The sequence below is a fragment of the Gadus macrocephalus genome, chromosome 2 (assembly GCF_031168955.1).
Source record: "Gadus macrocephalus chromosome 2, ASM3116895v1".
Lineage (NCBI taxonomy): Eukaryota > Metazoa > Chordata > Actinopteri > Gadiformes > Gadidae > Gadus > Gadus macrocephalus.
The window spans coordinates 22,329,628-22,346,046 of NC_082383.1; the positions used below are offsets into that span (position 1 = coordinate 22,329,628).

The 16,419-nt window shown below is 45.5% G+C and overlaps 2 protein-coding genes across 3 annotated transcripts; both read left to right on the forward strand.

Moving 5' to 3' along the window:
* The first annotated feature begins 99 nt into the window (after nt 1-99).
* Nucleotides 100-1,740, forward strand: LOC132453033 (ferritin, middle subunit-like). The gene is made up of 4 exons (XM_060045900.1): nt 100-468; nt 779-925; nt 1,093-1,218; nt 1,352-1,740. Exons 1-4 carry the CDS (start codon nt 367-369, stop codon nt 1,505-1,507), a joined length of 531 nt encoding a protein of 176 aa, XP_059901883.1. The 5' UTR covers nt 100-366; the 3' UTR covers nt 1,508-1,740.
* A 1,010-nt stretch (nt 1,741-2,750) lies between these two features.
* Nucleotides 2,751-14,713, forward strand: syt5a (synaptotagmin Va). 2 transcript variants are annotated; one of them, XM_060045898.1, is made up of 10 exons: nt 2,751-2,896; nt 8,200-8,411; nt 8,959-8,973; nt 9,399-9,577; nt 10,062-10,148; nt 10,378-10,545; nt 11,371-11,538; nt 11,949-12,066; nt 12,874-13,011; nt 13,702-14,713. In XM_060045898.1, exons 2-10 carry the CDS (start codon nt 8,207-8,209, stop codon nt 13,905-13,907), a joined length of 1,284 nt encoding a protein of 427 aa, XP_059901881.1. In that variant the 5' UTR covers nt 2,751-2,896; nt 8,200-8,206; the 3' UTR covers nt 13,908-14,713. The 2 variants fall into 2 exon arrangements, with proteins under 2 accessions (XP_059901881.1, XP_059901882.1); XM_060045899.1 differs by lacking the exon at nt 8,959-8,973.
* Nucleotides 14,714-16,419: the final 1,706 nt, after the last annotated feature.

The following is a 16,419-nucleotide window of genomic DNA, read 5'->3' on the forward strand; positions in this document are numbered from 1 at the left end:
CACCTATCATGAGGTTATTTATAAAAAAATAACCTCATGATAGGTAAATGAGTGCCCGTTCATTTTATACGGCCCCCCATTTCCTGCTCAGCTCGTGACTCGGCTGGCACTGAAGTCGTGTGCGCGTGTTTGTGTGGGCGTCCACCCAGCCTATAAATACAGAGACTCCTCGCAGAAGTCTTCACGCAGAAGGGAAAAGATCTTGCTTCAACAGTGTTTGAACGGAACTTCTTCCATCCTTGCTTTGACATCATTTCGGTTAACTTCACTCGACATCCTTAACTTATTTGATACCTCATATCTCTATAGAAACAGATTATCTATTTTTCTACTTTTTATCAAGAAAACTACCGAACGCCAGCAAAAATGCCTTCTCAGATTCGTCAGAACTACCACCAAGACTGTGAGGCCGCCGTCAATCGGATGATCAACATGGAAATGTATGCCTCCTACGCATACCAGTCTATGGTAAGAAAAGCTAAAGTCATTTCGTACAATGTACTTGCTGCCTCAGCTTTTTTTGACCTGGAATTGTTGAGTCATGGTCATGGACCTGCGCCAACACTTGGTCAAAAGTGCTCCGTCATGTCTGCTCCTTGTTGTTGAACGTTTAGCCGATCAACGTTGTTTTGGACGACTCAACTTTATGACTTTATGAAATCCAAGCCAAATTATTACCTTGCCCTTCAATAACGTCAATTGTAGTTATTATGCTGAGTAATCGTGCGTCGTGCGCCCTCAACTTTGTTCACTAATTTCTTTCTCTTCGCGTTCCCAGGCTTTCTATTTCAGCCGTGACGACGTAGCGCTGCCGGGCTTTGCCCACTTCTTCAAGGAGAACAGCCTCGAGGAGCGGGAGCACGCCGAGAAGCTCATGGCCTTCCAGAACAACCGAGGAGGACGGATCTTCCTACAGGACGTGAAGGTGAGAAGGGCCTTGTAGCGCGGAGGAAATGCTCCTTTTGACTGAGCCACAAGTGGTTATGGCAGTTATGTCCCACACATTGGATAATAGAAGTGTCCTACATGTTTAGGTAGATTTGGCGTTTATTTTTGTAACTTATTTGAACGACCGCCTGTTTGGCCCCACAGAAACCTGAGCGTGATGAGTGGGGCACCGGACTGGAGGCTTTGGAGGCTGCCCTGCAGCTGGAGAAAACCGTGAACCAGGCCCTACTGGACCTGCACAAGATCTCTTCTGAACACGGAGACCCCCATGTGAGTAAAGAAGCGTCCACAATCTCTTCCCACGCAGAAAGCCCCTATCTTTATTTAGCCACCAAAGCTTAACTTCTTGATTGCGTATTTGTTCTGCAGCTTCCTTACTGACCGTCCACCTTCCTGTTTTCAGATGAACGACTTCCTGGAGACCCACTACCTGAACGAACAGGTGGAGGCCATCAAGAAGCTGGGCGACTACGTCAGCAACCTGCGTCGCATGAGCACCCCTACGAACGGGATGGCCGAGTACCTGTTTGACAAGCACACCCTTAAGGGGTCCAGCTAGACGCCCAAAGGCGTCAGTCTAGGGATGGGACTCACGGGCGTGCAGTTCTGTCTTAATCCACATCTTGATTCTGTGTTGATCTCTTGTTACTGCTTTGAATAAAGACGGCAAGGTTATTGTCACTGAACGGAAAAATGATTGTTTCATAAGTGTGAGGGTTCCCATTTGAGCTCGGAGATCTCCTTCCTCGATGCCTATTTGATCTGAGTCTGAATAAAGTACTTTGAGCTGGAGTTCGGTGTCCTTGGTTTGTTTTGACCATCCTCATGGGACCATACTGTAGGAAAGCTAGCTTATGACGGATTGGTTTTGCATTTTTGCTATGACAAAATTACCTAAACAATTCGATCAAAATGAGAGGCCTAATGATGGCCTAGGGGTGTAACTGCATAGCTTACAGAGACCACTTTACCATGAGTCGAGTGGCTGTGTTCTTCACGGAACCGAACCATGATACACAGTATATCTACGCTATTGTGAATCATGTTTTAACTGTAGGGGGCAGCATCTGATTAGAGAGGGAAGGCAAATAGTTCAAAAACTCGAGTGGGTAAAGTTGTATAACTGTATACAAAACTGTTCTGCCTATGTCCCCTACACTTTGAAGCTTTTCAGTCACCCCAATACTCTAACCTGGACTCGATACGCACTCCCCAAATAACTACCGACCCTCACTGCTGCAGAAACACTCATTCAAGCATCTGTAACATCCAGGCTTGACTACTGCAACAGTCCTCTGTGGTACCATTAACGTCCTTAATACAATTCTCAGCTAGGTACCACACACACACACACACACACACACACACACACACACACACACACACACACACACACCCAAACAAAGGTATCTTGCAACTGATTTAATATGGGACCAAGGACACTCCTTGTGGAAATCCTTTCTCAGGGGAAGTAATGTCTGCGTTCTGATTTTCTGTTTTCCTTTTGAAAACACTAACATAGTTTCTCCATTTTCCATTTTCCAAGTCAACATTAACATGAACGTTTTAGGCTTCTGCTACTGCTGCCTCTTACTTCAACTACGTTATTTTATTCTAATTGGCATTTACACCACCAGTGAGGATAAGAACAGTTAGGAAAGATTTACTTATGCCTTCCAGTACTAAATTATCCATTATAACAATTAGGCTCTTATAATAAAAAGTATTATTGCTTCATTACTATTCGATTTTCTTTTTCCATTGGCGGAGTCTTGCTCCCTGAGTGAGGCTTAGGGCTCCCCCACGTGGTCAGACGCGTCGGCTAATCTGTCCTGACAGCAGGCCGACGGGGTGCGTGCTCAGCTCCACCAGTGGTCTCTGCGGGTTTACCTGGACTATCTTAACGGGAGAATAAAAACAACCGAACAGAGTAGAAGGTCCAATTAAGGTAAGCGTGTTTAGTTTTAATTCCAATATACTATGATTGAGGTCAGATTTTCTTATTTTTTAAATGTTTTTTAAGCGCCTAATGGACCGATCGCTTCGCTAATTGATAGTAATTTGCGTATACAATAAAATGATAATTCACTCAGAATGGAGGGGAAAGGGGAGGAAAATTTAAATAAATAAAATGCTTCAGTTTTCCTACATTTAACTGAATGTTTTACAGAATGCTGTTTCCCTGTGATTTGATTTGATCCTCTCTGAGGATGGTAGGCCTATCCTTCATTATTAGATTGCTCTAATTGACATGCTACCTCCTTGATTCTAATTTACGTTGCTGATCATATGATGATGGTGGTCATTTCATGAAAATATGGCCCACGCATAAAAGTAGCCTACATAGCTGCTACGTAGGCCTAAGCCTATAAATTCGACCCTGCTTGGGCTACATTACTATCAAAGTCTTAACCTAATTGTGACAATAACAATATACTCAGGCAACTTTTGATGAAAGTTAGGTCAAGTATGATTTGATATAGCCTTCATGTAGTGAGGTGCAATTACAGAACAGAATGCCAGTGTCTGCTCATACAGTTTACAACAGCATGGTTAAGCTTTTGGCTCTCCCACAATCCTACAACCGGCTGTGCGCCTCCAATCCGTCTCACCCAGCTAAACGGGCTGAGGAGAGCGATCTACTTGATCAACTACCGTCACACAAACAAAAATGCTATTTAATATTTTCCCTATATTTTTTCATATTATAAATCATTTGTCAATATGTATATTGATTCGCTAATTTGGCAACCTAAAGCATGTCTTAAAATGAGCAACTTCGAATTGTTGACGGAGGCCTATAATTTGTTACAAGTCGGAGATATTTCATTTTCTGTTGTATATGCCCTAAAAGTACCGACAGAAGTCCCGTGTCTATTGCCAGAACGCGACACTCTAAAGTAAAGGCACTGCACCTCAAACGCTGTTTACCACTGAACAGGTAGCCTACTTCATGTAGTTACGTTCCCCCTGTGAACGTGCCCGTTTCCTATAGTCCCGCCCGGGCCCCTCACCGGACACGGGGGTGAGAGGATAACCTGAAAGGGGCCCCAGACATCCCATAACACAGCCAATAAAATAGACCATCCATGCCCTGAAACACGTCTCTAAAAAAGAACGAAAGCTTCACTGCGTTGTCACACGGGACTTAATCTCTTGTTGGCTATAAGCAGCTTCTCTGTCTCCTCTAAGTCCACTTCCTTATCTCTGAAGAAGCTCCCGGCCGAGCGTTCTAACCGGGCCTTTCTGACCGCCTGGTGTTTACATTGGGAAGCAGAACTCCCTGCTTCAAATCAGATCCGTGTATTCAGTTCAATAAACGGAGGCATGCACCTTGCATACACATTAGGATAGAGATGGTGGTGGAGGGTGTGTGTGTGTGTGTGTGTGTGTGTGTGTGTGTGTGTGTGTGTGTGTGTGTGTGTGTGTGTGTGTGTGTGTGTGTGTGTGTGTGTTGGGGGGGGGGACTCAGTATGTTTTACTTTATTACTTCAGTGTGTCTTGTCAATGCATGCATGTTTTTGTACTTGTGCTAGCACACGCAATGTTTATAAGTTGTGTGTGATTGGAGTATAGATTCAGTATAAGGTGTGTGTCTAATGATCATTACTGTCAATAGCTAACTGTAACTCAGAGCACAGGGAAAGCGTTTGAGGTCTGCAAGATTGTATTGTATTGTGCAGAGTGACAAAGTAATGCTAGCCAGCCATGCCTTAGGGGTTGGCGGCACAACATGACTTTGAGTCGACACATCTTGATATTATTGGATATAACGTCAAGCTTAAGCTTTCAGAAAAACAGCGCGGAAGGCAGTGATGATGACTAGGTTTTCTCTATTTCTGCTATCATTTGACACTCTTTGGTGTTCAATTTCTAACCCAGAAAATGATCTGCCATTCTGCCATAATGGGTAAGGGATGGCTAGCTTAAAGGTCTACATATATTAATGAAGCATTCAAAATAAGCTTTATGATGTAAATTTTTTCATCATTTGTCATTGTAGTTGTTCATTGGAGTCATTGTAGTGTCAGAAGTTTGCTTACTACTTAACTACTAACTAATAGTATGAGATAATATTTCCTTCTTTTATTTTAATCAATTCATTATGTGGAAGGCGAAATATATTTTGATGAAGATGTCCCTATTTACAGTGCGTTCAAATAATTACAGCCGTCAAAAATAGACATGCTGTCATTCCTATTGTGATATTGATATTGATGAGGATAACCATTGGATATATTCTGCATCCCCATTACAAACAGGTAGAATGTTCTGTCTGTGGAGGGTCAAACCTCCATCAACCTGCCCAAGGTACTGGGTGAGATATAGGCGGCATTATTAAACACCAATATATAACACCAAAAATGTGTATTTAAACTGCAATGCAAAACTGAAGGTTATATTGTTATATTACTCTATTATAATAAAGTTTTAATTCGGTAATCATACTCTCTTGAAAAAATAGAATACCAAAGAGGACACAGGATGAAACAGGGTGCTTGACTCCTGGCCAGAGGATTCTGGGTTCAATCCTCAATTTTAGCTCCATAGTTGTACAATTATATATATATATTTAGAGAGACGCACGTTGCCAAGGTCATACGTGCCGTCGTTTTTCATTATCCGTTGACCATATGCTAGCAGCAGCAGAGTGTGTGTGTGTGTGTGTGTGTGTGTGTGTGTGTGTGTGTGTGTGTGTGTGTGTGTTTAATCAGGACAGTCAGCCCTCATAGGACAGTCTCCTGTGTGGCTCTACTCCTCTGTCTCGCTACAGACATAAGCTGCCCATACAACACGAGGGAACGGTCATCATCATGACATACACAGAGAGAGAGAGAGAGAGAGAGAGACAGAGACAGAGACAGAGACAGAGACAGAGACAGAGACAGAGACAGAGAGAGAGAGAGAGAGAGAGAGAGAGAGAGAGAGAGAGAGATGAATGTCCTTTATACCACTGGAGGATGGACATTAACAAATAGATAGATCAATTAAAACCTGAAGGAAAGAATAATTTAGATTCTATTTTGCCCGATCGATAGTGTGATTGATTATTGATTGTTATTACCAGGCTCAATACCATTTATATCCGGTGGTGTCATATAGCGGCCTTTATAGCAATGTCTACGGTTTGTTAGAGCGGTTTTTGCTGAGCTGAAACAGTTGTGTTTCACGTGCACTATTCAATGAAGATAAGCATTATGCAGTCTGCGTTCTGCGTTCTCTTTCCTCCCACGTGTCTTAGCCAACAGAAGCTTGAGACAACTGGTCAGGGGGTGTGCCCTTCAGTAGGTCTGTGCGTCTGTCAGTTGCTCCGTCTGACCCAGAGAGACCCACTTGGCGAGGACTGACGTGTAACAGAAGCTGGGATCTGACCGCCCTGATCCCACCATTTACACAAAGGTTAGCATAGTGAGGGCAGCCTCATTGCACAAAGGATAACTATGATATCACATCATAGAGTGTGTGGGACATGATCCATGTTTAGATAAGAGGGCAATCAACGAGGGCACCCTGTGTGTGTGTGTGTGTGTGTGTGTGTGTGTGTGTGTGTGTGTGTGTGTGTGTGTGTGTGTGTGTGTGTGTGTGTGTGTGTGTGTGTGTGTGTGTGTGTGTGTGTGTGTGTGTGTGTGTGTGTGCATGTGCGTGTGAGTGTGAGTGGGGGGAGGGGGCTAAATGGAGAGCCCTTTTCTAATTGGTTGAAGCAAGGGATTTCGGGTGGGAGGATTACGTTTGCCAAGTGATCTTGTTATGGAGAGAAATGGACAGCCTTGGGTTGGCAAGGCTATGTGTGCGCGTGCGTGCGTACGTGCGTGCGTGTGTGTGCGTTTGTGTGTGTGTGTGTGTGCGTGTGTGTCTGCGTGTTTGTGTATGTGTGAGAAAAAGAGTGTGAATCAGAGAAAAACCTTGAGGGTTATTCTACTATATTTTGTACAGATTTCATACACGTTGAAACTACCTGACTTTTATATTGAAAAATGTTTATCCAAAAGGATTTTAGGTTTGTAACCTCATATGGGTATCAGCATGAGGGAGAGAGGCATTAATCCATTAAGTCTCTCTCTAAGTAAAGGTCACAGTATGCAGCCAAACACAAACACACACACACACACACACACACACACACACACACACACACACACACACACACACACACACACACACACACACACACACACACATTGAAATGTGAACAGAATGCTATTAAGACCTTGTTTTGATTTTAAAGTAAAATATCTAGTTTGGGAAATCAATCAAATGAAATACATTGATCTGATTGATTTCTCAGAAATGTTGCCTGCCTTCACTGGACTTCTTCTTGCGAAGTTCCTTGAAAACATTTGACACTTTCACACACAGCCCCAATTCACTTCAAAATACAAGGAGACCCTACTAAATTACAAATTACAAAACAGTTACACTATCAAAACACTATTGAGCAATGGAGAAATTGACTTTTGTGTTGCGGATTCAAAAGGATAAAGGAGAGGAATACTTGAAAAAATGGGATCACTACAAACAAAAAGACTTCTGTTCCATTCGTTCAATGTGAGTGTGGGGGTGACACGGTGTTTGGCCTGCAGGGGGGGCTGCAGAGTCATGTTTGGGGCACTACGGATCTGCCGGGTGGATTGGGTGTGATTGCGGGCTCCTGCTCGCTATCAGACCCAATCCACCCGACAGACCGTACGTCCCCCCAGCGGCGGGGGCACATCATTTTTCTGTGCCCGCACCCCCGCCCTAAACAAAAGCGCGCGCACACACACACACACGCGTGGACACACACGCACAGCCACTCGAGAGAACTGCTATTGTCACCATCATGTAGGCTAACTGTACAGGTGACTGTAAAGTTAGCCTACACCCAGCGGTAGCCTGCCTTACCGACCCGCCCCCGAGCTATTTCATTCACAAAAACAGCTGGCCCGCTCCTCTTTTTTTCTTCCTCCATTGGCGCCTGAAGGCGTCTGGGCCCCGGTGCAGCTGCACCGGATGTACCGTTGATATTTACACCACCGCGTCCCCCCACAGTGAGGATATATGTGTATATGTATTGTGTAATGTACCTATACTTTTCATGTTTGTACCTTCTTTTATATGTATGTATTTTCAAATCCCAGCCCTCTTTTGTTTGCTTGTTTCTTGTTTTATGATCATATATAACACAGAAAATAAAGTTAAAAAAAAAAGGGGGAAAAAAAAACAGCAAACAAGAGCAGACCTCTTCTTCACTTCTTCCACTCTTGTTCTCAGCGCTGCGATGCGATTGGTCAGAGTGGAGGGGGGCCGGTTCCGGAGGGCGGCGGAGGAGAGCGAGCGAGAGCGGGAGCGGGAACGCGAGCGTGAGCGGGGGGGTGAGCGTGAGCGGGGGGGTGAGCGTGAACGCGAGCCCCCGTCACACCACTCCAACCACCAGTACGCCAGCATCAAGAGCAAGTTCTTCAATGAGCTAACACACCTTCCGAGTAAGCACGCACACACACACACACACACACACACACACACATACACACACACACATGTGCTTGCACACGCACACATGCACACAAGCAAGAATGCACGCACACACATACAGACACTCACACATGTGGGTCCTCAAATACACCCACATATACCTGCAGACACCCCCACACACACACACACACACACACACACACACACCCCCACACACACCCCCACACCCCCACACACACACACACACACACACACACACACACACACACACACACACACACACACACACACACACACACACACACACACACACTCAAACACAGACTTTTAACTGAAAGTAGTGACACACACATGGAAGTTGTGTGTCACTACTTGAACACACACGTGGACGTTTCCGTGTGTGCTCACCTGTCGTGCTGTCATCATCTCAGCCCACTCCCGATGGCTGTAGTCATTTGTCAGCCCTTTGTTTACTCATGTTTTCACGGCATCATCCTTTCTTTAAACTCCTCCATTGTTCTCCACACATCCCCTCTCTCCCTCGGACTGCTCTTCAAGACCATAAGATCAAATGTGAGTTTCTGCGTGTGTCCGAACGCCTGAGGACCCCCACCAGTAGAATAGGATCTAGATCTAGATCTAGAATGCACTTGCCCTGCTGTTTAGAAACCCTTTATTTGACCAATAGACTAGCATACGTTGAACAATAATCAATCCTCCGTTGGACCTCAAGACGTTTTAAGACTTCATTGCCCATTTTGAACACCATAACGTAAGAAACAAATACATAGGATATCGCATTTCATCACAGAACTATTGAAATGATTTATTATGTCGATGATAATTATGACCTATTTCTAAAACAGGAGATAGCCCTCAACACCCCTGACCTGACTACCGCTTTTTGGAGTTCTTTCACCGGTTCATCATGTTACCATAACCACTAGTTAGAGGTCTGCTAGTTAGTAAGATAATAAGCAGCACCCCTCTCTCTTCAGTGCCCATGTGGGCCATTGGCGCCATCGTGGTGGTGGTGCTGGCCCTGGTGGCGTGCATGGGCTTCTGCATCTACAGGAAGTGCATCAACAAGGGCAAGAAACCCAAGAAGGTCCGCGAGAGGAAGGGAGGCCGGGGCCGCAAGAAGAAGGACAAGGACGGCGAGGACGGAGAGGGCAAGGTGACGGAGATGGAGCCAGGAGCCGGCTTATGATGTTCACGTTGACGACGCGGTGGAAGATAAATGCTGACTGGCAGTTCTGTTTGAGGGCGTTTTATTGTGACACGTAACGATATTTATAAAATATAATTTGCACGGTTGTTTTCTTCTGCTTTGGGGAATTTAGCTTGTTTGGTTGTTATTAACCAACCAAATGCCAAACTAATATTTGTGGCAGTTGGTTGGTTAATAGCAACCAAGCAAGCTACATTTCAAGCAAGCAAGCTGCCAAACTCACATTTGTGTCTGTTTATGAAATTGTTTCCTATGACCTCCTTACTTTCGGAAATATTTGAAGAAATTCTTGCTGCATTTATTAGGTGCAAAAATAAAAAAATAAAGATATGAAATTAGGCGAGCAGTTAGCTGTATCTAGATCTAGATCTAGAATGCATAAATATGCATCATATTTAGTATGTTGATGTCTAACTCTTTGTTTCTGCAGGAGGGAGAGGAAGGCAAGGATGAGGAAGAGAAAGAGGCCCTTGGCAAGCTGGAGTTCAGCTTGGATTACAACTTCACAGAGAACCAGGTCAGAAACACCACCCACCGACCAGGTCAGAAACACCACCCACCAACAGAGGGAACGCAATGACAGGGAATCCATGTTGTCTTGTAGAGTAAGCCTTAACCAATACCAAATGTTGGGAGCAGCACCTTATCTGTAGTAGACAGATAAGGTGCTAAACACGTCATGCTGAATCCATCCGGTGCGACCCTCAGCACTGACCGTTGATGGTTGAACGTCTCTCTTCCTGCAGCTCGTCGTTGGCATCCTCCAGGCCCAGGATCTACCAGCCATGGACATGGGAGGCACCTCGGACCCCTACGTCAAGGTCTACATGCTCCCGGACAAGAAGAAGAAGTTTGAGACAAAGATTCAGCGCAAGAACCTCTGCCCTGTGTTCAACGAGACCTTCACCTTTAAGGTGGGCCTGACGTTGGGGAAAGGAGAGCCGGCTGTTTTAAGTTGAGAAGAGAGTTCTGGTCACATGCTAGTGCTATGGATTGATCCTGGTCCAATTCATGAATGAATGCATGAGGTCATATTTTTTTGGAGGAATAGAATCTATTCTTCAAAAAAAAGATGACCTCATGCACCCATCGTACATCGTACACCCGATGTACGATGTATGATGGGTTTATATTGCCCTCTATTGGTCAAACGCATGTTATGCATTAGTAACTGTTTTTGTCAATTTTGGGTTACCAAGTTACGCCTATCAATGATCTGGCTACAAAATCCTATTGTAGCTGGTGGTGATAGAAGGAGTCTGAACAGCGATATAATCATCTATGGCATATGACAATCATTTTTCAACTGTGTCCGTATGAAGTGCGCAAGACGGCCTTCAAGGTTGACTGAACTCCAATTTGGATTAACATAACCATCAACATACACCCAGGAGGGGGTCCAGCCTGACAGGTGGAACCTTGAAACAAATGTGTTATCAAAAGGAGATACATTGAAACATTCCTCATCCATCAGCGGGCTAGCTTAGCATAATGCTTTCCACTAACGGGATATCTGTGACCGTATCACTCATCGCAATCGGCACTTCAACACCTGCACTCGCCAATCAATAACTATTTCTGTGAATTTATTCTCTCTCTCTCTCTCTCTCTCTCTCTCTCTCTCTCTCTCTCTCTCTCTCTCTCTCTCTCCCCCTCTCTCTCTCTCTCTCCCCCTCTCTCTCTCTCTCTCTCTCTCTCTCTCTCCCTCTCTCTCTCTCTCTCTCCCCCTCTCTCTCCAGATCCCCTACAGCGATCTCGGCGGCCAGACCCTGGTGATGCAGGTGTTTGACTTCGACCGCTTCGGGAAACACGACCGTATCGGTGAGATAAAGATCCCCATGAACAGCGTGGACATGGCCCAGCCCCTCAACGAGTGGCGGGACCTGGTGGGCGGCGAGAAGGAGGTGGTAAGTGGCGCCCCCTGGTTCCACGCGGGCTTCTGGGTTCGACTCAAATACAGAGCGAGAGAAGACGAGGCCAATGCCGGCAGTATGGAAGAAATTAACGATTATATCCTATGGCAAACCATGATTATTGCGAGGCCTATATATCTAATAGTAGAAAGCATCTGAAACGCCTCCCATACTTATCTAAGGCTTGGCACGGTGCCAGGGAGTCTGGGGTCAGAGCCGGAGGCTACGGGGTCAATGCGTGCTGACCTCCGCCTGGTCTTTTAGATAAGCGTTGACCCAAACAAGAAACTGCTTTGTATGTGTGGATAGATGCTTTGCAAACTACTCGGCTTTGTTGTTGCCTGTTTACCGATAAAGTCTTTTTTTGTCATACTTGCTCCGGACCCCCCTCGATGTCTTCATAGCAAGAGAAGCTGGGCGACATCTGCATCTCCCTGCGCTACGTCCCCACTGCCGGCAAGTTCACCATCAACATCATGGAGGCCAAGAACCTGAAGAAGATGGACGTTGGAGGACTGTCAGGTGAGTGGTTATGAAGGGGCTGTGCACACGCACGCACGCGCACACACACGCACACACACGCATGTTCACAGTCACGTGTAAGTTATGACACTTCCATAATCAAAATGAAAATAAAAAGTTGACCTAGGAGGAAATACGGACCTCTTCGCCTGCACATGTAACCTGCGTTGTGTTTGGCCTGCTTGGCCTGGCCTTGACTGGCTCACTCTCAGCGTTGTGGATGAAGCGGTTTTATTGCCTGCACAAGGGGTTATTACTAGATACACAAATGCACAGAGCGCTTGAGCATGAGTCTCGTCCGTCTGCAGCAGACATCTTCTTTCCTGCTGCAGGGTACCCATAATGCAACACTGCATAAAGATATCGTAGGATAAGAGTCCTGACCTGATGACAGGATTTAACATTAACTGCAAGCACATTTCATGTATTCTGTCTCACACACTCACACACACACACACACACACACACACACACAGTCACACACACACACACACACACACACACACACACACACACACACACACAGTCACACACACAGTCACACACACACACACACACACACACACAGTCACACACAGTCACACACAGTCACACACACACACACACACACACACACAGTCACACACACACACACACACACACACACACACACACACACACACACACACACACACACAGTCACACACACACACACACACACACACAGACTTCGAAGTGAAAGTTTCTCTGTGTTTTTTCCCCTGTCCTCCTGCCTTCCTTCCTCCGGCTCCACCCACCGCCCCTCTCTCCGTCCGCCTCGTCCCCCAGACCCCTTCGTCAAGGTGGTGCTGCAGCATCAGGGCAAGCGTCTGAAGAAGAAGAAGACGTCCGTCAAGCAGAACACCCTCAACCCCTACTTCAACGAGAGCTTCAGCTTCGAGATCCCCTTCTCCCAGATCCAGGCATGTAGACGCCCTCTGCGTTGATAACCGTGTGTGTAGGGCGCCCTGCACTCTCAACTCAGCCACTGTATTATGTATTTGATGGCAATTTAGTGGTGCACCTAAAGTCAAATGTTGGGATCTACCGTGCTAGGAGTTCCTGGGAGATAGTATCCTAGGGTGTTCTAGGAACATATATAGTCCAGAGTGTATTCTCGGGGATTAACCTGTGAACGTTCTAAGACATCTTGTGAAATCAGCTGATCTCAGCACGCGTGCATGTTGAGCGAAAAGCGAAGGAAGTGTGGAAAAAATGCCCATCCCCGAATTAATCACAAATCCTGTCCTTGCCCTCAGTTTGCCTGAACAGTGTGTGCTTCCTTATCGGTCGGCCCTAACAGTGTGTGCTTCCTTATCGGTCGGCCCTAACAGTGTGTGCTTCCTTATCGGTCGGCCCTAACAGTGTGTGCTTCCTTATCGGTCGGCCCTAACAGTGTGTGCCTCCTTATCGGTCGGCCCTAACAGTGTGTGTCTCCTTATCGGTCGGCCCTAACAGTGTGTGCTTCCTTATCGGTCGGCCCTAACAGTGTGTGCCTCCTTATCGGTCGGCCCTAACAGTGTGTGCTTCCTTATCGGTCGGCCCTAACAGTGTGTGCTTCCTTATCGGTCGGCCCTAACAGTGTGTGCCTCCTTATTGGTCTTCCTTAACAGAAAGTCCAGGTGCTGATCACAGTCTACGACTACGACAAGTTGGGCAGCAACGACGCCATCGGCAAGTGCTGGATCGGCTTCGGGTCCTCTGGCATCGGGCTCCGCCATTGGTCCGAGATGTTGGCCAATCCCAGGCGTCCGTGTGCCCAGTGGCACACGCTGTCTCCGGAGGAGGAAGTGGACGCCCTCCTGAAAAACCCAATCCGCTAAACACACACACACACACACACACACACACACACACACACACACACACACACACACACACACACACACACACACACACACACACACACACACACACACACACACACACACACACACACACACACACACACACGAATCTATACTCCAATTACAGACATATGCAGTTTATAAGCATTCAGTACAAAAACACACATGCATGACAAGAAATACTGAAGTAATAAAGTGAAACATATTGAGTACCACACACAGACACACACACGCAAAATCTATGTGCAAACACTGTCTGAAATGTTTGCAATAGCCCACAGGGAAACACCTTTGAATCTTCCCGCACAAATGAATAAAGTTAGATATTTGTTCCTTTCTACATTGACTAGATATTTTGTTTTTTGTCTTTGTGGACTGTACTCAAGTCACCTAGTTGGTGGAAGGAGATTTGGATTCAGGTTTCCAGTATCCAAACCACTGATCAACTCTCTATGCGTCCTTTAGCTTTGTGTATTTCATTTTCTTTGCTATTTTTTGTTTCCATAAGCAAGAGCAAAAAACTCACCTGTCTCGGCTATTCTTGGCTTAATGTTTTCCTTTGAAAGGTTCTTAGTTTATTCTCACTAAATACCCATTTGTCTCTGATGTTTTTGACTTTTGTTTGTTTTTGTGTGAATGAGCCAACAGTGTCTGAACACAAGTGTTTGTATGTGTTTCTATTACTAGTATTTAAAAAGCTGGGGACTATGTGATGTAATTCTTGATGCAATGTGAATGTAAACAGATAGTATATGTATGTGAATAAAAACAACTCAAAAACAGCTGGTTGAGTGGATCAATAGATGAACTGCCGCCCAAACAGAACTTGGCAAGACAGAAGCACCGCGATGGAAGCAAAGGAGATCAGTCATGATGATAGCACTCGGTGAAAAATCGGTGTATATTGTAGGCTATTACAGCGTATATATCAAACTCCGTCTACACATCTCAAACTGGCTCAAGTGTATAGAGATGACTTACCTCTTGACATAAGATGTCGCCATTTGCAATGTTATTATTTCCTCTGGAAAGCTTTGCGGTTGGGTGTGACGGATGATTGAGTTCTCCATCTTCTCTTGCTCTTCCAGAGTAACGGTCTGTCTACCTAGTGTGGCTTTGACACCTGCCATTTTCTGCTCCATAATTATTATCATCTTTGCTCTCTTCCTCATTTAACAACAATCAATAGAACATTTGTGTTTGTTTAAATTCTCTAACTGAAGCATGATATTCAACCATGTTCTCTTTTATTTCATCTTCCTTCATTAATTCCTTAATTGCGTTCGTGGCTCCCAATTGGCTTTTGTCCTTCCCACGTGACAAGGAATTGCGCGCGTCCCCGGCTGTCGTCATGGTTCCCCCCAAGACACAGGATACCGGATCGTTACTGGTTTAGGCCCTGATCGTTTAAAAACACGCTTGACATACCCACGGGCGTAACCAGGATTTTATTACTGTGGTGGTGGTGGGGGGGGGGTTGTGATCCAAAACACCTTTGTATTTGTGCTCCTCTATGCGAGTGTACACCATGTTGCGGTGGATGGGCTGGTTTGGGTGATAGCTTGTAATAAAAAAATACGAATACAAATGGCAATAGTCTAGTGCTTGTTACGGACCCTCTTTATTTGTGTCGGCTGTACATGCGCTCTAGAACCCCCTGCTGGTACTATTATGTTCTGTGGCTTATTTTCTAGCTTTCACCTGCTTCCAGCTGCCAATAACGGCCTACACCTGGTGGTGTAGGCCGTTTGAGCAGACCAGACCCTGGAAGCAGCCTCTCTCTCTCAACATGATGATTTGCGGTTGAGCTTAAGCCTTGCCACCTCTTCCTTTTTCTGTCACCTGCGTGAGACCATAATTGTTCGGCCTTTGGCCGTTTGAGTCACATACGACTTTATGCGGGAACCTGAATTAAACCCCCATTCTTCAGTAATTCTCATGTCTATTATTGGATAAATTAACCATTACTTTTATATTAACTATGAGTATTATCAGGCCTATATATCAGGTATAAACATTAATAGTGGAAAGCAGCAAAACCACCTCTGGATTCAGAGAAGGGCCTCGCACGATGCCAGAGAGTCTGCAGCCAAGGCTACTGACATCTGCCCAATGTTTAGATGAACTGCAGAAGATGACTAGCCTGGTTCTACCAGACTCTCGTACTTCACTTCATTTCATTTCATTTGTACAGAGAGTCTGGACCTAATCAATTGACAAACGTTAACTCACTTGAAGGCGGCTGTCTGTTGAAGTTTCAAATGATTGGATCTGCCCAGTGCCACTCTGGATCTGCCATAACCAATCGCTAACGTTTGGTTGTGACGTATGTCATGCGCCGGGAATCACGCGCAGGTTGTACACAAACCAAACACCTTGCGCGTCTGCACGAAAATGTCCGTCAACGACAGCTGCAGGTTTTGTTCGTCGAATTTAATTTATCAGGGAAAAATTGCACATTGTAAATCAATATTTTATAGCAAGGCCA